The 25,589-nt window shown below is 36.3% G+C and overlaps 1 protein-coding gene across 2 annotated transcripts; it reads right to left on the bottom strand.

The window, feature by feature from the left end:
* Nucleotides 1–1,666: 1,666 nt before the first annotated feature.
* LOC18433411 (Protein kinase superfamily protein) lies at nt 1,667–25,063 on the bottom strand. Of its 2 annotated transcripts, XM_006843501.4 has the most exons (8): nt 24,142–25,063; nt 22,977–23,702; nt 22,364–22,574; nt 21,744–22,023; nt 14,557–14,664; nt 14,019–14,297; nt 6,743–6,886; nt 1,667–2,159 (listed from the first exon to the last, which is right to left on the bottom strand). In XM_006843501.4, the coding sequence occupies exons 1-8, from the start codon at nt 24,416–24,418 to the stop codon at nt 1,971–1,973; spliced, it is 2,214 nt and encodes a 737-aa protein (XP_006843564.1). In that variant the 5' UTR covers nt 24,419–25,063; the 3' UTR covers nt 1,667–1,970. The 2 variants fall into 2 exon arrangements, 1 of the variants encoding a protein (XP_006843564.1); XR_016060759.1 differs by lacking the exons at nt 1,667–2,159; nt 6,743–6,886; nt 14,019–14,297 and adding an exon at nt 18,585–18,709 and having other exon boundaries at nt 14,608–14,664.
* Between the last annotated feature and the right edge of the window lie 526 nt (nt 25,064–25,589).

Raw genomic sequence — 25,589 nt, 5'->3', positions numbered from 1 at the left:
AAACGACTTAACAATAAGGAAAGTCTAACTCCCTACAGCCTCTCTCTTCTTGGCTTGTATTTTCATGTTAAGTTGGTGAAAGGATCCACCTTGTTTGTTAGGGTTGTATATTTCAAATTTCGTTGCTCTTTCTCTTTCAGTTTGGCCTCTCTTCATAGTACAGAGTGACCGACTTTTCTTACTTTCTCATAGCATTTACATTAGGAAAAAGTTTATAAAAGGTTGCAACCTCAAAATGCAAGAACCACATATGCACCTAAAAATCCATCAAAAAATTGTTTTAATGTTGAAAAGCTCTCTAATTGATCATCTTGACATTGAGATGTATGAATATGAAAAAAAAAAAGAAGATTTTGAGTCCTAAAAATAATGCATCTTGCAACACATTAGCTAGACGGTACGTTTCCAGGATACTTGATTTTAACTATTTTTGAAGTTTCAAATTTTATAATTTGATATGAAAATAAATTTTGAGATAATCCCAAGAATGTTTACACCAAAATTACATGTTATATTAAAATTTGGAAGTGCGCCTTAAATGGATTTTTTAAGATTGCAACTTTATAGAAACCACACCTTTTATATTATTCATTAAAGGTTGTGGTTTGTAACTTTGTACAAGGCTAAGGCCGTAAACAATCAAAGTAACGTGTACCTCTAAATAGCAGTGACACAATATTTTTTAGTAGCAAAATCTTTGTGATGCTCTGAAAATTTATTTTAATCTCTAACTATAGAATTTAAAGATTTAAAATAGTGTGGATTGAATAGATCTATAAACACTTAAAACTATTGAAAATTGACAGCCCAGATAAAACATTACAATATGCATTATTCCCAGACTTGAAATCTTTTTTTTTTCACGTCGTCTTGAAGTCGAGATGATTGATTAGAAATTTTTTCAACATCGAAACCTCTTTTATTAAATTTTTGAGGTGCGCCTTAATTTGATTATTCCAAGTCTCAACCTTACATAAACTTTTTCCTTCATTAAATACTAGTTTTTAAACGTAAAAGTTCAGGAGAAAATGAGGATGGAGTACTCCCTTCAGTTTGAGGTCATCAAGAACAACCTCACCATCCGTTACAGTGGGTCAACTCGTGACTTTCTATGGTCAAGATTTTCTCTCGATTGAATGCTGCTTAGCCTAAATCCCAAGTGACTCTGTTTGGGAAAGATCTGATGCCTCTATTTTAAATCTTACCTGGTTTATTGTTATTAATACTTTGGAGGATTTTTGTAAAAAGTGTGATTTGTATAAGGTTGTAATTTTAAACAATCAAAACAAGCCGATCTAGAAACACATGAAAATTTTGAACATAGACCTTCAAGATAATATGTTCCAAAACATATTAGTTTTAAGACTTGAAATCTCTTTTTTCCTACATCCATACATCTCAATGTCGAAATGTATTTTTCCAACATCAAAACAAACTTTTTTCGAAGGATTTTAGAGGCGCACCTTAATTCTACATTTTAAACTCGACCTTAGATAAACTTTTTCTTTCATAAATCTATGTTACATTTTGCAGCCCTTTACAGTATTAAGAAACATACATGAAGCAAACGCTCTATCCACATACCAAGAATCATTATTCTACAAACAAAAAAAAAAAAAAAAGGAAAAATGGAAAAATAGACAAATCAAATAAAAGCAGAGATTAGTGAGGACAAATTGTAAGATGCACTTTCAAATTTCTCAAATTTCATTTATACAACAGGAAAAAAGTTTGAATCAGAAAAAACCAATATAAATGCCCCGAAAATTGCAGCTCAAACAACTCACACGTAGAACCCCTGCTATACACTACTCAAGAACACAACTCTGTAATTCTTACACTTTCCCTTTCAATGTTAAAAAGAAGGAAAAAAAAAATAGAGATGTTATGACAATTTGTAAACCTACTAATTAATACAGTAAAGAAAATCCCTCATTCCTAAGGGATCTCTCTCTCTCTCTCTCTCTCTCTCAATAAGACACAGGTCCATAAAAGCAAGACAGCCAAGGGTGCTCTAATGCTTCTCTTGCAGTGGGCCGTCTCTGTGGATTAACTTGAAGCAACTCACTGATGAATTCAATGAATTGGTCATCAGCAACGACCAGGTGGTCTGAAAGTAAGGACTCTACAGGGATTATGTGCTCCAATTGATTCGTCTCCTGAAACAAAAAGGGACAACTACTTGATATCGGATCATAAACACACCAAAGAGATGCATCCCAAAATATTCAACCATTTAACTTTGAAATTCAATCCATGACGAGTAACTTCTAAGTTATCAATTAACATGATCATGAGCCTTATCTATGCATACTTTCATGCAAGGGCAGCCCTCATGCTTTATACAGTCTTCGAGCAATCTCCATCTTGTGGTCCGCACCGACATATCTTTAAATAGTTCAGTCTTAAACATTGGTCAAGAAACTATGTAATACAAGTTACCCGATCTAACTGGCCTAAAATGTGAAAGGGATAGTGATTGCAATAATTTCCAAGGAGGGATTGTGAGAAGATCGAGCTGTGAATTTGAAGTGTACTACTCCGGAGGGATGGAATCAACCGAGCTTCGAATCTGAAGTGTGGTATTCTAGAGGGATGGCAAGTCGACCAAGCTTTGGGATTGAAGTGTATTAATCGGTTATGGTAACTGAACCAGCTCAAAGAAGACAGCGGATGTGTTCGGATGCCAATCTAGAGAGATAAAGTAACCTAGAAATCACAGGAGCATTCATACAGGGATATGTACAGAACAAGCTCTTCACGGCCAAACATTCCAGGATCAACGATCCCAATGTCAGATTCGGATGTATCTGGCAAGTGATAAAATAGAAATTTCCATGTTAGATCTTTAAGGTTCTCAGTTTCATGTAATACTACATGACGTTTGTAATAGTTTTGCACTAGTTTTGCTTAAATGGAACTTTTCAAAGTCTCAAGGAGCGATTGATGTTTGTGTCCGCTTCTTGGCCTTAACTTTATTTTGTTATATGTATTTCATATCTGACTTGCACATTCCATAAGTTTTACTATGGTATGAGGGCTTGCAACCTGAATATCTAAAGTTCCATGATGAGTCCCCTTGAGATGAAATCAAAGGAAACTTGTTCATTATGAAGGTATCTACGGCTTGGTTCTTTGGAAAAATCATTGGATGAATTGCAAAGGCCAACAGGTTGAGTGGGGCCAGCAGAGATCCAAGACAAGAAGCCTATATTGATGGTGCTTTCAGTGAGACCAAAAGCAGCCTTTTCGCTAAAATTTACAGAGCCAACCAATCCTGAACGAAAAGATGAATAAAGTCTGTAGAGATGCAACCAGCCTGAAATGAAAGGATAAATAAAAAACTGCAGTTTGTAGAGATAGGCTTGCGGACGGTTCCACAGTCTCATCTCAACATGCATGGAATCGCTGAGGGAGCATGGTGACAGAAATCTCTAGAAATCTATAGAGGCAAAAGTGTGATTGCTTCCTCAAGAGCAACCAGCATGCCATAACAGTGACAAGGGGTCACTACACTTAATTTCATGAAACTTCATTCGAAATGTAATTGTACCAAGAAGCAATGTCCAGAAAGGCGGAGATGGCCGTGCGCCTCAAAAAAGAAAGGGAGGCAGGTATTAGTACATATATGCCTTATATACTATATAATACAAAAAGAAAGCAGAAAGTTGGAGAGAGAAAAGAAAGGGAGAGAGTAGAGACCCATTATCTACCCCTTGCATTCTATCTATATAATATTTTAGTAAAACATCATAGTACTATAACACTATAATATATTATTAATTTACAATAGTACTATAGAATACTATATAATTTATAATACTAATTTACTGTAGTACTATATATAGTTAATACTCTATACATGCCATATGATCTATAGTACTAATTTACTATAGTACTATATATAGTTATTGGCATCTCCCAATATAGGTGGCGATGCCACTCCGGAATCTCGCTTTGGCACTTTAGGAAAGGGATCTCGATTTTTAAATTTCGGGATCTTGATCATAACCTTAAAGGCCAAGACGCTAACCAAATGGATGATTTTATTCATTTATAGCTAGCTAGCCATGCAACTATAGTTTCAATAACGTTGCATAATTTGTTGACTATAAATAAAGAGATCCAAACTTTAAAGAGTACATATCGTCCTAGAATATACATTTATACATTCCCTTTGAGGCGTGGGAGCAAAATTTCCAAAAGGTTGGGATCAAAATTCCTATAAGATCGGGTTCTCGATCACTAATATCTAGGTATCTAGATCCCTAACATATGTATTTTACAGATGGCGCCTCCAACCATAGGGATTATCTAGCCTTTCATGATCTCTGCTCTCAGTCCTAATCCTGCTCTCGATCCCAAAAACTACGGTACTACATCGTCTTATATAATATAACAATATAGCACTATAACTTCCTCAAGAGCAACCAACATGCGACAACAATGAGAAGGGGTCACATATAGCGATTTCCACAAAACTCTATTTGGAAAGTAATTGTCCCAGAAAAAAGACAGAGGAAGCCACCTAGGCAGGCACTTAATGATTGAGGAGCACTAAAAAAGAAAAGTGAGGGTGGGGGTTTTGTTAGTATGTATACACACTATGTAATATATGACATAAAAAGAAAGTGGAAAGTTAGAGAGAGAAAAGGAGAGAGAGTAGAGACCCATCATCTACCTCTCGCTCTATCTCTGTCTATTTAATATTTAGTACAACATCATAGTACCTCAGGTGAAACCCGACACAACATAAACACAAAATTAAAAGGAAGAACAGAAGTTCAGTAACGTTTTTTAGTCTGATTTACCACGTGGTTGTGTTGATCTCTCCCTTCCTTTCAAGTCCATGGTTTGTCTGGATCAAGAGCCCAATCCTTGCAACCTCTTTCGTGTGCATGTTCATCCAGGTCGAGAGCCTAATGCTCGCAACGTCAGGTCAGCTTTTCCATGTGCATGGTTCATCCAGGTCAAGAGCTCAATGCTTGCAACCTCAGGTCAGATTTTTAATTTTAGAACCAAGGAAACAGCTCAATTCCTTGATCCTTGGACCTTATGGCCTGTGAGTTCTTTAGTAATTTTGTTTTTAATATTAGAGAATTTTATAACTACATGAAGATTATCTAAATCCCTGAAATTTGGGATTTCTTTTGGATTCTTATAGCTTAGGGATTCTTTGAGACTTTTATGCTACCACTCTTTCCAAATATATAAGAAAATATATATCAATATAATATTTTTTTAATGTTCTGTCCATGTACCTATCTCTCTTTCTTCTATGGAATCCTTGTCTATCATAAAGATGGGATTTGATTTATCTACCTTAATCCCTCAAATTATAGGGACCTGCCCTACGTTATCTCTATGGAAAATCCCTCAATTTATAGGGACCTTCCCTACGTTATCTCTACAGATAGGGCCTCTTTTTATTTTTGCAACACATGTCCACCCCTTAACTGTAGCTTAATAATATATATAATATAGTACTATAACTATTTATAAAATTATATAATATATTATATACACAATGAATACATAAGTAAGAAGAACAAGAGGGGGCCAAGGTGCCCACCTTGGCCATGATGATAAGCGCCTGCCTAGGCACTTAGGCAGCCCCCTTCTATAACATTGGCCAGACGCATGTGGAGGCAAAGGCTAAGCATTGGGTGTAAACATCACAGTAGTCATACATAGTTTGAATGACTGCAGTGAAATTTTAAGGAGGCAATCTTAAATGAGTATCATTGTGCACAATTTCTCACAAAGCATATGAGTGTATCTCATAAGGAGAAGTTTGAGGCATTTGAAAAAGCTTCTAAGTACTTAAGAAGAAAGTGGACTTGGCTTGTCAAAGCAAATCAAAGTCTTTGTGAACAAACACGGAGATGATTCCAACCTGAAGTCGTTGGTGGAAGTGCAATTTGAGGGCAGTTCTCATCTACATGGAAAACATTTACATCCTATCCATATTTTCTGAAGATACCACTCCTCGAATAGTTTTTTGCTTAAGAAATCTTGAAGGCCACAGAACCTTGTCTGCTACTTTTCTGTACATGACAGTGATGTCTATAAACATAGGCTTTGCTCTCCATGATGCAGTACATATTCTGTTTGATTCTTGTCATGGAAAGAGGGAGGAGGAAGGCTCCCCAAATGAAGCATGAAGTCCCAAAATAGGTCTCAAAGTGCAATCCATGGACTTGTTTCTCTTTCAAAAGATCTGGTCTGACCAATAATTAAAAGAGAGATTAAACAGGAATTTGGCAAGAGAAAAAAGAGAAGTATGGAAGAGCCAAGCAAAATGGCTAAAATGATACTATATGCCAGTTTGGCTTTGATAACATGAAAATTCTTAGTTGTTTATGAATAACGTTACAGTAAAATTAATCAGGGAATAATGTCAAATATTCTCAAAAAGTGAGACCATGTAATTCACTGCTGCGTACAATTGATACAAATGAGAATAACACAATATGTCTTAATACTATAGAAAAAGTGAGCAAGCAAATAAATGGGGATAAAAGATAAAAAATACAATCTAGTGAACATAAGGAAAAGTGAGCAAGCAAATAAATGGAGAGAGAAGATAAAAACTACAATCTAGTGAACATAAGGATTGGTAAAAGCCACCCTTCCCTACATCTTAAAGTCAGAAAAAGTGTAAAAATGTAAGAAACAATGAAATATTTCATGATTGCATTAATTATATCTATTTAATTGAGATAGGGATCATTAAATAAACCTCATTCTTATGATACAAATTATAGTTCTTTGTAAAGTACTTGTGCGTCTCCTGCCCCATTTCAAGCATTTCCATATCTATAGGACCAAGCATTCCGATCATGCGTGCAAGAATCATCACCAGTGAATCATTCGGAAAAAGCACCTGTATGTAACAGAGACTTAGATGAGTACCTATCAGTGCTCTATGATTAAAAAAGCAACTGATAGATGAATTCCCACACAAACAAGATCTAATGAATGAAAGCATCCAAGACATTTTTACTTTGTTCAAAAGCCAGTTTAAGAGAAGATAATCACATTTCAGAATTATGAGCACAACAAAGAAGCCTGTTATTTGTTCCATAGCAGCAATCTTGCAAGAGTAACATTGTTCTAAAAACTAGTGAATGCATACAAGAGATAGTGAATTAGTGACCCAGTAAACTTCAAGATACATGAAGAATAGGCACATTGTAAGGTCAGTGAATGAAATATTGGAAAGTATGCATGTTAGATATTAGCATGAGTAAGAAACATATGGGAAGCTGGCCTGGGCTTTTCTTTTTTCTTTCTTTTTTTTTTTCGTTTTTTGTTGTTGTTTTTAGGTGCAAGTTATACATACTGCCAACCATACTCACCTACCTGGTAAGGCTGCTATGTTCATTTCTAAGGAACTTGGAGTAAGCACTAATGAACTTGCTTATTTCCAGTTATCTTTCATACAGGAAAACACGATCGGTTGTGAAGAACTCATGCATTATTTTTATATTTTCATAATTTCAAGAGCCACAATAACCCGGTTGGTTGGTTAATGGTATTGCATAGCAGAACATATTCATAAGGCTTGGTAATCAACCATTACAGCAAGGGGGCGAATTCGCTCTCCTTGCCTTTTGAGGTAACATAACACCTCTGTGAACATTTATTTAAATACATTCATATCAGTAACTCATATAGAGGCAAACTTTAGCCTTGAAACTCATAAGGTTTTGGGAAAAATGAGACACATGCCTATTTTTTCATTTCATCAATTTGAGGATACATAAAGGAGCCCAAAATTTGCATATACAATCTTCAAACTAGTGAACAAAGCAGCCCACATTTCGGTGAACATTGGCTGCTCATTTTAGATCTATGCCTTTAAGAAATCAAAACTAATTTACTTCAGATTTAAATAGTTAAACTGGTGAAGATGAAAACACCTACAAAGTTGGGGTCAAACAAAAACCCTAAGGCCTCAATTGAACACCATTTTTTCTTTCTTGCAATGCATAACCTGCATGCACTGCATTTTCTCACTCCTAAAAACAAAAGCCATTTTCTGGTTTTCTTTAGATTGTTTTCATGAGCTTGTTCATTAGGATGACTATGATTTTTCTGTTGAAAACTAATTTGTCTTTCTCTCTTTAGAACTCCTTCTCACCGTCACTCCATCTTCCACACAATTCGACCATCACCGCTATCACTCTTCCCACTCATTGTATAATCTTCCGTTGTGCTAGAAGATGCAGCTGAACTTGATTCGTGGTCGCAAGCAAAGCAAAATGAATACAAGAAAAATAAAATGAGAGAATTTGATAATTTGATGATGAAAGATAGTGAAGCTATTCAGAAATTCTTTACTAGAGTTGCTGGAAAAATAAATCAGATTAGATGTTATGGAGATGATAGTCCTGATAAAAAAATTGTTCAAAAAATTTTAAGAAGTCTGCTTGCAAAGTTTGACCATGTTGTTGCAGCCATAGAAGAATCAAAAGATTGATCCAAATTTTCATTACAAGAATTAAATGGGTCTCTTAAAGCACATGAGCAGATTTTCAAATCAGAATATGGAACAAGCTTTTCAGTAAAAAATGACAGTTCATGAAAAGAAAAGTATTGAAGAAAATAAAAAAGGGGCACATTTCAAAATTATCAAAGTGGTCGTGGAAGACAAAAATTTTCTAGAGGCCAAGGACGGGAAAGAAATAATTTCAACAAGCATAGAAATTCAAATCAAAAAGGTAAATTTGAATCTTACTGTATTATTTGCAAAAAATCAAGGCATGAATCAAGAAATTGCCGATATAAATGTCAAAAATGTAAAAACCCCAATCATTCTCAAAGAATGATAGTACGGGTGAGGAGTAAGCAGTATTAATTCAAAAGTATTTCAGTATTGCATACGAAAAAAAAATAACACGGGCTACAATAAAATAATATGGTCTTGAAGACCACACTCATTTTTTGTCGCTTTTAACTAACTTTTTTTAGATCTCAATTTGATCTTCTTTCGATTGCCTTAAAACCCATGTGCATCCTTCCTATTTATAGACCAATGAACCCGCATCTTAGTTGGTTAAGATACTCCTAAAAGTTTTCACCCTCTTTTAATGGGTCTACAAAGTTTTTTTTTGCTTTATCACCAAGCAGCTAAACAAATCGCCAATTGCACCGTCTTTCTACTGCCACAACAAAAGGTTCTACAGTGACTGAAAAGAGTGATAGCAGTGATAGTAGAATTGTGTGGAAGATGGACTGGCGGTGGGAAAGAGTTTTAGAGAGAAAAACAAATCATTTTTCAACATTCCCCCTTAATTTGTTTCTCTCATTGCTTATCTAAACTGAATAAATTTGTTAGTTGAAATTGTCTTCGTGAAGATCTCTTGAAGAAATTCAGAATGTCAAATTGCAAGCCAGTGAGTACTCCAATGGCATTGAATGAAAAACTGTCAAAATACGATGGTGCCAAAAAAGTTGATGCATCGATTTATCGAAGCTTGGTTGGATCCTTAGTTTATCTAATTGTGCATGTAGTCAGTATTTGTTCTAGGTTCATGAATGAACCAAGTAAACTACATTTTATTGCAACAAAAAGGATTTCGAGATATATTCAAAGAACAAAGAAACACACTATCAAATATGTTTCTGAAAATAATACTAATCTTGTTGGATTTTTTGTTAGTGATTGAGCAGGTTCTATTGATGATCGGAAAAGCACTTTCAGCTATTTATTCCGCATAGGTACAAAAGTCATATTGTGGTTATCAAGGAAGCAAAACATTGTTGCTCTATCGTCAGCAGAAGCCGAATATATCATCATCAAGTGCAGCATGTGAAGCTGTTTGGCTCAAAAGAATTTTATCAGACTTGCAGCAAAAGAAAAATTTTCCCACAATAATTTTTTGCGGCAACATGTCACAATTGCCACGACAAAAATCCAGCATTTCACAACAAAACAAAGCACATAGAAATTAGGCATCATTTTATAAGGGAGTTGACAAAAAAAAAAGAGGAAATAGAGTCAAAATTCATCAACACAAAAGACCAGCTACCGAACATCATCACCAAGACAATTTCAACAAACAAATTTATCTAGTTCAGAGAAGCAATGAGAGCGACAAATTAAAGGGGGATGTTGAAAAATAATTTCTCTCTCTTTAGAACTCCTCACCACCACTCCATCATTCACACAATTCTACCATCACCACTGTCACTCTTCTCACTCATTGTAGCACCTTCTGTTATGGCAGTAGAAAGACAGTGCAATTGGCTGTTTGTGTAGCGGCTTGGTGATAAAGCAAAGAAAACTTTGTAGACCCATTAAAAGACGGTGAAAACTTTTAGGAGCATCTTAACTGACTAAGATGGTGGTTCAATGGTCTATAAATAAGAAGGAAATGTATGGGTTTAAGGCAATCAAAAGAAGATTAAAGTGAGACGTAAAAAACGATAGCCAAAGCTGTCAAAATGAGTGTGGTCTTGAAGACCATATTATTTTATTGTAGCCCTTGTTATTTTTTGTTTCGTATGCAATACAGAAATACATTTGAGTTAATATTGCTTCCTTTTCACCCCTATTATCATTCTTTGGTATTTTCCAAACAAATTTTAGCATCAACGCTTCTGCTAATTTCCAACACTTTCTACAAAATTTGGGTTCAAATAAATCTCCAGAAATAGGTCTTTTTAGGAGTTTTTTGCCAATGAGATAATACTATAAAAATTTGCTGAAAAGTGCATCTAATCCTTTTCCATATGTGTGAACAAACAGAGGCATGCCTAAACACCAAAAAAGCTTGTCGTGTCACCCATAAAAGCGTCAAACCGAATTCTACTCTCAGAATAGTCTGCTCCAAAAAATAATATGAGTTGAAACCCTAAAAGATGTTCAAAATCTATGACTGCCGAAACATTAAATTGCAACAGTCCACTTGATATATGGTGGCCTAGAGATTTTTTGCAGTTCCATATTGAAAATTATATTGAAAAACGCAATTAGAAGGCTATTTTAAAGTTTTTTGGGTCTCTCACCCAATCAAAAAGTGGTGGATGAGGTGAGGGCCATGAGGCAATACTATAGTTGTTGGAAACACCAGTGATTATGATTCGTTTCAAGAATCGGAATCACGAAATTGCATGTGCCAGATGATTCCTAATCTCGAAATTGCTGTCCATACAATGAAAACCATCAGAGGTGTAATTTTAATAATTGAAATCGCAATCCAATAAAATAACAACCATGATTCTTATTTGTAGGAATTAGTATCCTATCATGTTGGAATCGAGTCTCCTATCTTTCAAGAATTGCCCATAACCCCACACAATTCAATGACTTCCGGTATCGCGATCCAATGAAATGGGAATCGTGATTCTTACATTACTAGAATCATTGTCCCCATTGATTGGGAATCGAGGTTCCCATAGTTCAGGAATCGTGCACCCAACCCCTCCGGTATAGGAGAGAAGTATTTTATGATAAAAGATTTAAAGTTTTACATAGATGATTTGGGATACACATACATGATACCATTGCTTGACCCAAACAGCTATTAAAACCAAGCATATACCATAGATGATACCATAGCTTAGTATTAGCGTGAAAGACCATGATGTTGCATTTTCCTCAAAATCCAAAGTCCGCAAGTGACCATGAATTTCGATCACAATTAACCCATTTCTTTTTTTTCTTTTAGGGTTCTAGTCCATGTCCCACCTGATATACAATGAGACAACAAATGATAAAAAATTTATTTAGTACTGTAGATGATCGTCAATAAGTACAATAAATGATCCATAACAAGCATTTGGTTATTGCAAGCATCCTATATGAATGTCTTAACTTGAGGTGGGGTTGCCACCCAAACATCTTACCTTAAGGTGGGACCGACGCCCACTTCTGACTTATAGACTGATAAATCTATTGGGCAACTTGGCAAATATTATTGTTCATGGATTCATCTCGAAAGTCTATTAAGGCTTTTTGGCTCTCACAACGTCACAATCTTGAAACCCAAATCATGAGTATTTAACCTTGTACAAAATTGTAACATGAAAGAAAACGTTCTTAGAACTACTCCGGTAACATAGAATCGGTTCCTAGAGCTCCACCTGGAACATACAATTTGTGAACATATTTCATTCAACATTTGCTTTTGAATCTTGATTCCGTTTCATTAAAACTTGATTCAGTGTCATTAGAACTTGGTTCAATGTTAATCAAAATATAGTTCGTGTGCATTTAAGAACCGTGCCTTCTGATGACGTGGAACTCGCTTCCAAACAACATGGATTCACGATTCCTAAAAAGTTAGAATCAATGTCTTGCACATCCTGAATTGCATTGTTGTGCAACTATGAATCGTACATTCTATTATATGGAATCTAGATTCCAATCTTCCAAGAATTGAGAGTCAGATAATAATCTGGAATGCGTTCCATGAAACTGCAGAACATGATTCCAATCTTCTAAATTCGTGTTTCATCCTTGGAACTGCCGAATCACGATTCCGAACTGAAATTACGACCTTCATATGCGATTTAGGTAATTATAGGTAATACAAGTTCCGGGTATTGCATGTATATGGCCTAGGCACATGGTTACCCGAATCTCTCACCGAAGGTCACGATTTCGATTAAGACAATTCGACAATTCTAACTAGGAATCTTCACAAAACATGTTTCCTTGAAGTCTAAAATCTCGATTCATTGCTTTAGGAATCTTGATTCCAAGACTTACAGAATCTCATTTCCAATATTTAATGATTCTCGATTCTGCAATTGATGAATCCTGATTCTACAGTTGTTGAAATTGGTTTCTACATTGAGAAGTAATGTTTAGAAGTTTTCAAGGCATCAAACTACTCGAGCTAGACACTAAATCTCAAGCTACAAGGTGTAGTCATCTTTTTTGGTATAAAATGACCAATAAAACCCAAAGTGGTGGTCCACGTTCTCTACTTAATTCTTTACGTATGCATTGTATCGATCCAATTGAGAGAATGCAACTTCAAGATATTAGAAATAATGTAATATGAATAATGTAAATGTGCATGTATAGCATGTCGATCAATGCATCACATTGAGACATGTATTGTTTCCCTCTCAGTTCCCTCTCAACTCCAAAGACGTTGGAATCTCGATTCCATAAATGAAAGAATCTCGATTCCATAAATGAAGGAATCTCGATTCCATAAATGAAGGAATCTCGATTCGATATTGGTCGATTCCAATTAGGTCGGGAACTCGATTCCAAAGAGCTAGGAATCTAGATTCCATCTATGTAGGGGTCTCGATTATATATTGGTCGAATCTTGATTCCTAAAGTTAGGAATCTAGTACCCCACAATTCCTCTTGTATAGACATCGATCCGAAAACAATAATCTTCCAACTGGAGGCGATAACCTGCTTCTGATTTCTAAATTGATTCGATTTCCGAATCACTTCGGGTAGGCAAAGCCAGAAAATCGTTCCATATAAATGTAGGCAACACCAGAAAACCAAATTCTGAAATTCAAGAAAACTAGTAGGTAGTGAGACCATTTTAAGTCATGTTTCTATAACTGTGGACCAGTTTGGTCCTCAGCATATGAAGGTACATCACAATAGTACCTTCCTTTTAATTCAGCTTCACATTCATCGCTCTTCATATATAAGGTGATGGTTTTAAGAATGTCAACACTGATCCTAGGATATATATAGACTATGAATTTTCAACCAACCCATCTAATGATCAAATTAATACCATAAGTTTCTATGAGAAGTGAAGGGAATGAAAATTATTCAAACAATTTATATTCTTTAGAAATAGCCAGCTATGACAGTGCATTGAAGAGAGAATTGAAGAAAAACAATGGTAGATAAAATTAATGCTCGAACACATGACTAATCTGGATGGACTAGGAATATCTAATTCTTAGCCTCAGTGCATATACAGTTTACGCTGTTAAATTACCTTAGTGCATGCTCAGCTAACTATGTTACCATTATAGACAAATCAAGAAGAAACAAAGTATCAAGTTAGATAGGAGCTTACATCTCCCGAGGAAAGCTCTGCCAATATACAACCAAGTGACCATAAGTCAATCTTCTGATCATATGGAACGCCTAGGATAACCTCAGGAGCCCGATAGGAACGAGACTGCACATACAAGCACAAGTTGTCTGTTTCAAAGCAACTGCTCCCCAGATCGATCACTTTCACCTCGCATCTGCTATAACTTTTCATAAGAATGTTCTCAGGCTTTAAATCACAATGAATAATTCCTAAATGATGCAAGAACTCTAGAGCCTCCAAACACTGCCGAGTTATGGCCTGAAAGAAGGGAATACCACAAATTCTCTGTGAAAACCATATGGGGTAAATGCATAAATATCACTTTATATGCACATAACATTGATCCTATTAATTGTGTAGTGTCAACTATTTAACAAGGACTCACTATCACAATCACAAGAATGAAACGGAAAGTAAATTATGCCCTCAAACAATTGCAAATGTTACAAGCTAATATGGAATGATGGATTTATATGCACAATTCCCAGTTAAAATACACTCCTATAAGAAAGCAAACCTGCAGCCTTGGCAATGTAAAATAAGGGTCTTCACCAGAGTCGAGATTAAATTTTTGAAATTCAAATAAATTTGCACGGAGAAGTTCAGATACAATGAAGAGATGCTCCTGCAGATAATTCAGCAACTTTGTGTTAAAACAATCACAATCGAGCACTAACATAATAAAATATAAGCATTTCAACTCAGTCTTTGAATTTGGAATATAGGAAAAGCTCATAAAATGCATGCATACTTAAGATTTCCAAGGCAATTTCTAATTAAGAAAAATATCCTCTCTTTAGCCACTGTTGATCCCACTTCCAAGATCTGAGTGATGTACCCTACGTATTGCTAGGAAAAATTGACCAAAGCATCCTTATTCTCATCAGTCACTACAACAACTACTTGCAGGTACACAGTCATGATCATGCTAGGCCAAATGTAGACAATAAACCATATAGTTGGGTATTCTGGGATCTTTACATAATGGAGCTTCCAGGCCAAATGTAGACAATAAACCATATAGTTGGGTATTCTGGGATCTTTACATAATGGAGCTTCCAGGTTATATAAACTCCCTGAAACCAAACGTTCTTTGCGGGATTAAATCAAAGATTCAAAATATTATCTTTTTTTGATGGATCTTTTCAGCAAACTCATAAATTTTTCTGGCAATATCTCCAACTACTTTAAAATTTGGAGTCGGTCGCCTAGGTGCTAGGGGTCCTGATTACCTAGCAGGGTACCTTGTCTTCCAACTGGCCCTAAACAGAGATAAAAGCATGTGGTTTGGGGTCTCAAGGTTTCTTTCTTCTTTGTGCATATGTGTGTGTGTGTGTGTGTGTGTGTGAGTGAGAGTGCATGTTGGGGAGAGGGGGGTGGTTTGGGTTGGATACCAAATCCCCTAATTAAAAATCCCCTAATTAAACTTATGCAATAAATAATAATAATAATAAAACCTAGTTTAATGGTTTTTTGTGTGCTTTATCGTATTTTGCTATTTGAAGCTCATGCATATATGAGTTTGAAACTTGAATTACTGAAATCTAACAACTTGAATTTGAACTTGAAATACAATAAGTTAACAATTAATAGTTAAGACTCAATCATACAGAATTGTGTGGATCATTAAATAGTTACAATATCACATTACTGTCAATCTGTCATTATATGCCACTATGCCATAGACTGTACTCTGTCCATAACCCACAATCCGCATGGACTATCATATACTAGAAAGTCAGAAAAGTCAAAACTCAAAGGCTTGAAAGCTAAAAAACATCAAAGCTAGATAAAAGTCTGATTAACACAAATTGCAAATTGAATTTCATCATAATCATCATCATCATCATCATCATCATCATCATCACCACCAGCACCACCAGCATTGGAAACTCCAACATCTCCATCTCCACCAGCTGCATATGAATATGACTCTGATCATGCCTAGCCATCATCATTGGTCATCCCCCTTCCCGACATATTGCAATTCTTCCTCAGTCTACTCAGAGTCAGCCTCCTCCTCATCATCCTCTTCCATTACTCTTCCCCTGTGCTTCCTTCTAGATTTGAATCTAGTGGCCCGCATAGGGTTAATGTGCTTCTAGCAGCCTAATGAAATCTCAACAATCTCATTTTTTATTTGGTTCTTTCTTAAAGTAAAGCACAAGAGATTTTTTAGGGGTATCAGCTTCATTCTCAAAAAAAAAAAAAATACCCCCGAAAACCCTTTCCCCCCTTTTAGGGGGAGAAAAAGATTTAGAATGCCCTGCCTAGGAGGGCCATTTTCTGCTCAGGCAACAGCCTCAGCCCAAAAGACGGGCCAAGACACTAGACGACCTTATAGATCGTGCCTAGCCCAAAAGGTGGGCACCTAGTGTTGGGCCCCAACTTAGCCAACCACCTTCCCCTAGGCAACATGCCTAGGGCATTGGGGAGCCTTGGCTCCCCTTAAGGCACCGAGACACACCACACTGATACCTTGAGTTGATTTCATGCTCTCACTTCAGGTGCATATGATCGCGGGTTTCAACTTTAAAGCAAAGTAAACAAAGAAACCAAAATCACATTGACTTGGGTTAAATAGTGAGAACAAAACCAATTTTTGCAATAAGCCTCATCTTCTTTTCTAATATCTTCATCTTCTTCATTTGACAACTATCCTGTATGAAAATATGTTACACTTCCAAACCCTAGAGATTGAAATAACATTTATTGTACACTTTGACAAGAAACTTATACTTAGGAAATTTGACAAAAGAACACCTTGCCATATTTTGAGGATGTAAGGGCATGGCTAAAAGTGATTGAGAAAATTACAAGAGAGACTAAACATACAAAAGAAAAGATAGTAATGAAGTATCAAGAATTGTTAGATAACATCTGAATATTTGTTGATGAAGATGAACATGTTGATGAAGTTAGAAGTGAATGATGCAGAAAGAGATTAGGAAAATTCAAAATTTTAGTGTAATTATTATTTTTGTTTATTTTTCTTAGGAATAGGAAGTATGCTAGGATAAGGTAGGAGATATAGGAAGTATGCTAGGATAAGGAACGATTTTGGTGCACGAGTTGTTAAGTGGGAGGAGGAAGGATTTTGGTGTGTGAGTTGTTAAGTGGGAGTATTTTGGTGCGTGAGTTATTTTGATGATAGGGTAGCAATTGAGTTAGTTAGTTTTAAAAAGATAAATCTTAAGTTTGGTATAAGTCGTTCTTTTAGGAGGCTTTTGTGGAATAGATTAGGAGCTAATCTTTTAGGGATTTGGGAAGGGATATGCGAGAGAAAATAGGAAGATAAGGAAGAGATATCGAGGCTTCATGTGAGAGAAAATAGGGAGGTAGAGATTTACATTAGTTTTAGAGAGAGAGAGATAATTTTTTGTGGGTTTTTTATTTATTTATTTTTCCCATTTAAAAGGGGAGATGTCCGAGAATTTGGTGATTCAATAAAGTGTTGATATTGTGAAAAGATATTTTCGGGTGGATTCTCTTGCAGACCTTGGGAGAGGGTATATTCTTTCAACCCATTTCATTTTATTTTTTATTATTCTGATTATTATTTTCTCCCTGCATCAGTTGGTATCATAGCCAGGTTATCCTACTGATCAGTTATGGAGAGCTTAGAACAAATATTTGGATACTCAAAGAAGACCTAGTAGAGCGTATTAGCAAAGTAGTAGAACAAGGTCTACAGCATCTATTTCATAGATTACAATCGAGAGAAGATGAAAAAGAACATGAAGAGGTAATTCTCAGTTCTAAAGATGTTGACAAGTATGAAGAAGAAAATTCACTAGTTGCAGCACATGAAATACAATCCTTTGAGATTGAAGGAGAATTAAATATTTAGTTTCATATTTCAGAGTTCGGTAGTCTAAAATTACTCTACAAATTATACTCCAAGTGTCTTCTCAATTGGATCATTAAAAAAGAAAAAGTTATGGTAAATCTAGCTCTCTTCTTCTATTGACATTGAAGACAAAGCACATTATGAGAGAGTTTAAGAAGAAGAGAGCTAGATTTACTATAACATATCTCACTATCCAAAGCAATGTTATCAAGACTGGGCACATCAGCAAACCGGTAAGGCACAGGTTTAGTCCAAACCAGTTAAACCAGCGGTTCACCAGCCAGATCGAGCTGAAAATTATAAACAAAAGTATAAAAAGTTAAGAAATTTCATCAAAATCGCTCTGAACTGGCTAAACAAGCTAGTTCAGAATGGTCTTGACTGGCTTTTGACCTCTTTAGTGCTCCCCCCAACCGATGGTTGGAGGACAGATTCGTTGATTCCGAGTTTGAACAGGCCAATTCGGTCCAAAAGTACATTGTGTTAAACACATTTTTTGGGGCAATGCAGATTATATTGGACATTTCTTGTCCTTTAGTGGAAGTGTTAAGGTTTGTCGATCATGATGTGACGCGCGCCATGGACCATATACATGAATCAACGATTCGACTGGAAGCAGACATCAACTTGGTTCCTAATAAGTAAAACCAGATACATGCCCATGAATGAGCCTTTAGTTATAAGATGGGGCATACAGCTTTATTAACACCTCCATGTAGCTTAGTACATTCCGAATCCATCCCTTCACTACAAACAGCCAGCTATTAATCAGATCGTGCAATCAACAGAGGCTTCTTAGCTGTTCTTGTGACAATGGTCCCTGACAACAATATACAAGATGGAGTCCAAAGTAATGAGTCAATGAAACTAAGAGAGAAATAGGGGACTTTGAACAAGAAAATGAAATCTGGAATAAGGATAGCAAACAACTAGGTCACCAAATCTATACATTATGAATACACATTGAAAAAATTGTTAGCTTTTAGTTTGATTGACTTGTATTAAATTATTAAGAATTCAGCCAAGGGTGGGCATCTAATGGGAGTGAGATACCGCATCTACAACATCTCGCAATCCAAGTTCAGCCTCACATATAGTTCATCCAATTGTGAGCGCAACTAGAGCACATTTCGCATGTAAGTCTTGTTATGCTTCATATTCTGAAATCAAGATTGTAGAAATCTACTAGGCATTGGATCAGTAATATTTTTTACTTTTGCTTGTTTGTTTTGTTTACATCATAGCTCCATAGCAAAAGAAGGAACATGTTATGGCAAAAGATTTCAAATGATCTGATATATCTCTGAAGCAATGAATGATCTAAGAAGAGGTATTAGACACGCAAAAACATTGACGTGATTGTCTTGGACGAACTTCATGGCAGAGGTGAATGGATCATAGACCACAAAGTAGAGTGGGAGTTCGAGGCTGAAGACTTAACTTGGTTGGATGTCTCACAGCTTTAGGGGCTGTCAAAAACACAAGGCCTAATACTGGACTACAAAGGAAGAGAGTTGGGCCCAGACCTAAATCAATTCCTGAGATTGAGGAGGAGTAGGCAGACACAGAGAAGACTAATGAGGAAGAAGAATATGTAGATAGGGGGGTGATGACACAGATGATGACTTGGCTTTGGATGCAAGTGACATACGAGCTTCATATGCATATGACATGGAGTTGCACTAAGTCCAGTTGACTTTTTGTTGTTTATGCCATTGTCTTCTGGTCTTCAACTTTTGGCCATACTGGACTCCCAATGTACGAAGTATTTAATTTAGCAACAAAAAGACTATATGCCACAGATGCTAATTTCTTCCAATAATATCAAGCTGTGACTTCTTACTTAAGTGCTTGATGTATTGACACATTCTTATGTATTAAAGACTTTGATTAATGGATTGGATCATAGTTCAAAAAGTCGGCCGCCAGCCACCTGGGCGGGTCGCTAGGATGCTGGGAGGCCCCACTGTCCCGCACTGGGCGCCAATGCGGCCCAGTGCAGGGCAATGACCCTGGAAGGCCAACTCGTTGCCCAGGGCACTGTCTGGGCAGGCGCCTGCCTAAAGCCCTTTTGGCCAGGGTGGAAATTTCCTAGTCATAAGGCAAAAAATATAATTTCCCCTTTAAAAGGCTGGAAATAGTTTTTTTTTTTTGGGGGCGAGAGGTGGGGGATTTTGACCCCCCAAAACCCTATAAAACTCTAGTTGGGCCCAAAAAACATTTTTCTTAGCTCAAAATTGATTTCTTTTAAGGATCAAATTCATATTTGAAGATTTCTATTTATTGCTAGGTTGAAAAGTATTCGACCTGGAACTTTTAAAGGATTAAATAGTGGTTGCAAAAGACAGCTTTGGAAAGCATAAGTGACTGATTCAAGCCTCCTTTGATTGTTTTCAAAATGTTAGTAAAATTAATTTTTTTGTTTAAGGTTTCATATTTTTTCTAAGTATTATGTTATATTTTTTTATCATTCTCTTGTGTTTATTTTTTAAGTTTTAGCTTTATGATTATGATGAAACTTCATGAGTATTTTTTTCAAGGGTTTTTTGTTTTTTTGTGATTAGAATATATTTTTGGCTATGTTCTAATTTTATAATGTAAATTTGAAAATTTATAATATATTTTTTAACATGTTTGGCTTTGTTTCTATTTTATTTTTTTGACAAGGTTACACTGGAGTGGATCTTAAGACGTGACGTTATGAAAACCCAAATGCTACCACCTTAACTCAAGCCCAAATCCTTGGCTTTGTTTCTAATTTATAATGCAAGTTTGAAAATATCACTCTATGTTCAACTATATTTCTAATTTTTAATGAAAAATTGAAAATTTATAATATATTTTTGGCTATGCTTGGCTTTATTCTAATTTATAATGCAAATTTGACAATTACTCTATGTTTGGCTGCATTTATAATTTATCATGCAAAATTAATATTTTTGGCTGCATTTGGCTTTTTTTCTAATTTATAATGCAAATTTGAAAATATTACTCCATGTTTGGCTATGTTTCTGATTAATAATGCAAATTTAAATTTTATAGTATATTTTTTGATATTTTTAATCATATTATTATTCCTTGTATTCTTATAACCTCTTTTATTGCTGCATTGGAAATTACTCTATGTTTGGCTGCATTTATAATTTATCAAGCAAAATTAATATTTTTGGCTGCATTTGGCTTTGTTTCTAATTTATAATCCAAAATTGAAAATATTACTCTATGTTTCGCTATGTTTCTGATTAATAATGCAAATTTAAAATTTATAGTATATGTTTGGATATGTTTGATGATATTGTTATCCCTTGTATTCTTATAACTTCTTTTATTGCTGCATTGGAAGTGATGCCCTACATTGTGGCAGCATCGAGGCACAGAGCACATCAGACCCCCCCAAGCGCCTCGCACCACATCACACATTGGAAGAAACTTGAGAGGATCTAAAAATCACCTAGAATTTCACTTAAGAACAAAAAAAAACCATGCTTTGAGAATTGAACATCCCATGATTAGTGGAATAATAGGAATGATGAAAACAACCAGAATTGTGTAATATTTTTGGTAGTCGAAATAATGGTAATGTTGATGGTGACTAACTTTGGAAAAAAGATGGATCCATGCAATTTACTAACTCAAAGATGAAACAAAAAATACAGAGATATACATATTTTTCGCTGTCAGCGATGGTGGCTATGATTGCAATGATCTGATATATAGATGAAAATACTATCACAAAGACCAACAATTTGGCAGGAAAAATGATATCAATTATTATGAAGATCGTCAAAGTTTCGCATCAAATGATCATTTAATTGTCAAATTATAACTCATATGAAATCGACCAGTACACATACCTGACAGTAAAAATAATCATACAGCCGCAGTATGTGGTATCTATCAGCAGGATCATGTTTGTTGACAAATTTAAGGAGTTTAATTTCATCCAAACTTTGATCAAAATAATCCTTGTCATTTTTTATTATTTTCACACAGACATCCATTCCACTCTGGAGATCTTGTGCCTGAACAACTTTGCTGAAAGCAGCTGAACCAAGGTACTCAGTCACATAATATCTACCAGCTATTAGTGTATTCAAAACAATGGGGAAATCTTTGCTCTCTTCAAATCCAGTCCTGTGAAGTACCATACATAAAATATAAAAAAAAAGAAGCTATTCCTTTCACAAAAATTAAGGGAAAGTATGCTGTAGTGCAATATACTATGGATCACCAGCCAATGAAATGATGGACAGTGGAGAGAAAGTGGGACCCATCAGAATACGACATGACTCCAATGGTGTGTCCTCCTCTGTCCATCACTGCTCATCATGCCATTCGGTAGCATGAACCCAATGGTGGGCCCCACTCTCATTGGCAGTGATGATACCAATGGACTATCTTTTTACGTAGTCCATTGGACCAGAGTACATTATCCATAAAAAAACCTAACAAGAAAGGAAGACTTCAACTAAACCTGTTTTTCCGGTGTATAATCCTCAGATTAAATATTTCATATTCATCACTAGGATTTCCAGGCTCTTGAAAAATGTCAGCTGTAGTTTCCTCCATAATGTCCCCAATAGTACCAGGATCATGACACATTCTCACCATTTCTTGAGAGAAGGCCTCATCATCAATTCCCGTCTTCACAATATTCCTAAGAGATCGCTTCGAATTTTGGCTACCTTATGGGTAGAAGTATGAAGTTCACCCATGGGCAAACCACAAGTCATAAGCCCGCACAAACAAATGACACATCAAAGAAAAGCACAATATAACTACTGAAACCCAGTTGGTTTGGATTATCACTATCCGATGAAAATGGATGAATGATGATCGAGAGAGGGCAAGGCCCACCCTTGGGTTTATGTCCCATCTCGATGGATCATTCTTTCTCCATCACTGTCCATCATTCCATCATAAAATAATGATAACAATAGACAATCATTCCATCGCAGTTTATTGGATTATAATAACCTAACCCTAAAAATATTACTGTGGGAGATAAGAACAGCAACCAAAGGTGTAAGGAAAAACATGAGTTTTCCTCAAAATCAAATATTTTACCCTGAAAGTTTAACCCTTACTTGTACTTGAGCTCCTTACAGTCGAAGATGGATATGGCTTCTGCAATGAGTCCTCGAAGGGGGGTACCACAATTCCTTCATGGCTTTTATCCAAATCTTCATTAACAGACTCCTTTTCTGTGAGGTCATACTCCAGAACTTCAGACATGTCACCACATATTTCCTCTATTCCATTGCAACATCCACAGAGCGGGACAGAACATCTGTATCCTTCAATAGCAGGGTCAAGTCCTGGGTCCATTTCACATTCATCATGAACAGAGAAACACCAACCTCTGTGTTCCCTTATCGAGTTGTCTTCCAGACCTTCTCCAAAGAAACCATTCTCACATGCTTCTGGTTCGACCAAGTCGGCATGCAAAGAGTGAATTGCCATCCTTGTATGGTTTCTGTGATTAGAGAGAGAAGAGGCTGAATTCTTGCATTCATTTCGACAAGGCTCGGAACTTTCAATCTTTTCAACAGTTACAAATTTATCCTCACTTGGGTGGCTCATAATATCTTGGGGAACAAGAAAGTTCTCATTTGGCATCGGCTCTTTGAGGCCAACTATTCTATTATCATCATAAAAACTATCTGAATCCCAAAGAGGACAAAGGGGATCAGTATAAGTGTCACTCAATGAGTCGTACCCATCACAAGCGGTGCAGAATTCAGAGTCCCCATCTGATGAGCTATCCAATAGACCCTCCTGATTAGCTGAAAAGCTGTATGGGTTCCTTTTTTCTGTTATAGAAATGAACTAAGGTATTATAAGGAGTGAATGAGCTAAAGCTGATAGAATCATGAACAGTACAGAAAAATGAAAAATTAAGCATTCTGATGAGAAACTGGGGGACTTGAGGAAATCCTTTTTATTGATGGGGAAGACTTACAGGGTCCTTCCCGAATTCCATTTTTCTCTTCAATGAGAGAGAGAGAGAGAGAGAGAGAGAGAGAGAGAGAGAGGAATCAAACAGATGACAGGACAATACAATGAGAAGTTCAGCACCTATAAAGTAGCAGACTAAGGAGTACTCATCCTAGAGATAAAAAAAAAACAATTACGATAGAAAAAAAGAAAAACCAAACAACTCTTCAGGTATTTATTGATTCTACGACTAAGAGTGACAATTCTATCCTTAATCCATTAAACAAGGAGCTGGTCAAAAAGAATTCTGCTTACCTGAACTTACGATATCCCAAGCAGGACCGAAATCAGCAGAAGACCCAGTACTTAGAAACCCAGCTGAATCAGAGCTACAAGGCAGATTATCGTTATCTTTAGAAGAGCTTTTTCGGCCCAAATGGATCCTCACAACAGGTAACTTGGTTAACTCTTTGGATTCTGAGAAGCCACCATTTTCTCTACGAAGAAGCTCCTCTCTCACAGCTGATTCAGCCTCCCTAAACCCATTTTGCTTTAAGAATTCAAGGACCCCCTTCAAATTCGCAACAGCCATAATCTCGTAAGAGAGAAACCTATGATGGGCGCCAAGGCGGTGGTTCAGAGAGAGAAAGAGAAAGAGGAAACATAAACCATATTTGAAATTGAGAGAGAAAGAGGAAACAGAGCTCAATTCAGAAAGAGAGAGAGAACAGAAAACTTATTTGAAATTGAGAGGAAGCAGAGCCCAATTCAGGAAGAGAGAGAGAGCCCAATTCAGGAAGAGAGAGAGAGCCCAATTCGAAATTCAGGAATTGAGAAAAGAAGATGAAAGAGAAACCCAATTCACATAACGTGGTAGGAGCAGACGTAGCAGGTACGTTTAAGAGATAGAGGATAGAGAAACCCAATTCGGGAGCTGATGGGTGATAGAAACAGACGTAGAAGGTGGGTTGAAGAGAGAGAAAGAAGATAGAGAAACCCAATTCGAGAGATGATGGTTAGCATTAACAGATTTAGCAAGTGGGTTGAAGAAAGAGAAAGAGGAAAGAGGAACCCATTTCGGGAGGTGATGGTAACAAGAGATGCCCGTGTATTGTAGAGAGAGAAAGGGAATTGAGAAAACCAAATCAGGAAAACATTAATGGCGAAAGGAAGAGGAATCACTGGGTCGAAGAGCGAAAAAGACGAACGCTTGAGAATTAGGAGAGGCATTCTGCCGAGGAATCGATGAAATGGGTATTTGAGTGTTGAGAGAGAAAGTGGAGATGGTGTAACTTTCAGCTCTCCTCAAAAAGTAATTCCAGGACCAGTATGCATTGATGGCTGGCAAAAAGAAAAAACATGGTCGTCGGATGCACCCACAATTCAAACTCCCAAACGGAAAGCTACATGACACCAATGACCTGTAGAGAGAGAGAGGGGCCTTAGAGAGAAGATTTAGAGAGAGAAAGAGAGGGTGCGGACAGTCTGTGTAGAGAGAGAAAGGGGCCTTAGAGAGAAGATTTAGAGATGACGGATATTTTTTTAATGCGGGCTGGTTCGCATTTCTACGGTCCACAAGTATTAAGCGTCCATCTACTCTCATGCGGGGTGGTACGCATTTCTACGGTCCACAACTATTAAGCATCCATCTCAAAGATGATGCAAATATGTGATCCATCTAACAACAATTGAACCTAGCGGTCTAAATGTTTTAATAGAATTATTAATTTTAATTTTTAAAATTTATTTATTTATTTATATTC

The sequence above is a fragment of the Amborella trichopoda genome, chromosome 8 (assembly GCF_054954075.1).
Source record: "Amborella trichopoda isolate Santa Cruz 75 chromosome 8, AtrichopodaSantaCruz75HAP2 v2.0, whole genome shotgun sequence".
NCBI lineage: Eukaryota > Viridiplantae > Streptophyta > Magnoliopsida > Amborellales > Amborellaceae > Amborella > Amborella trichopoda.
This window is presented reverse-complemented; position numbering and strand designations above follow the sequence as displayed.

Coding starts and splice junctions, on each gene's coding strand:
- LOC18433411 (XM_006843501.4), bottom strand. CDS start 24,418: ATGGCTGTTGCGAATTTGAAGGGGGTCCTTGAATTCTTAAAGCAAAAT. Junction 14,665..21,743: donor ATGATTATTTTTACTGTCAG/GTATGTGTACTG, acceptor AATTATCTGCAG/GAGCATCTCTTCATTGTATC. Junction 2,160..6,742: donor ATTTGTATCATAAGAATGAG/GTTTATTTAATG, acceptor TTTTTGTTTCAG/GAGACGAATCAATTGGAGCA.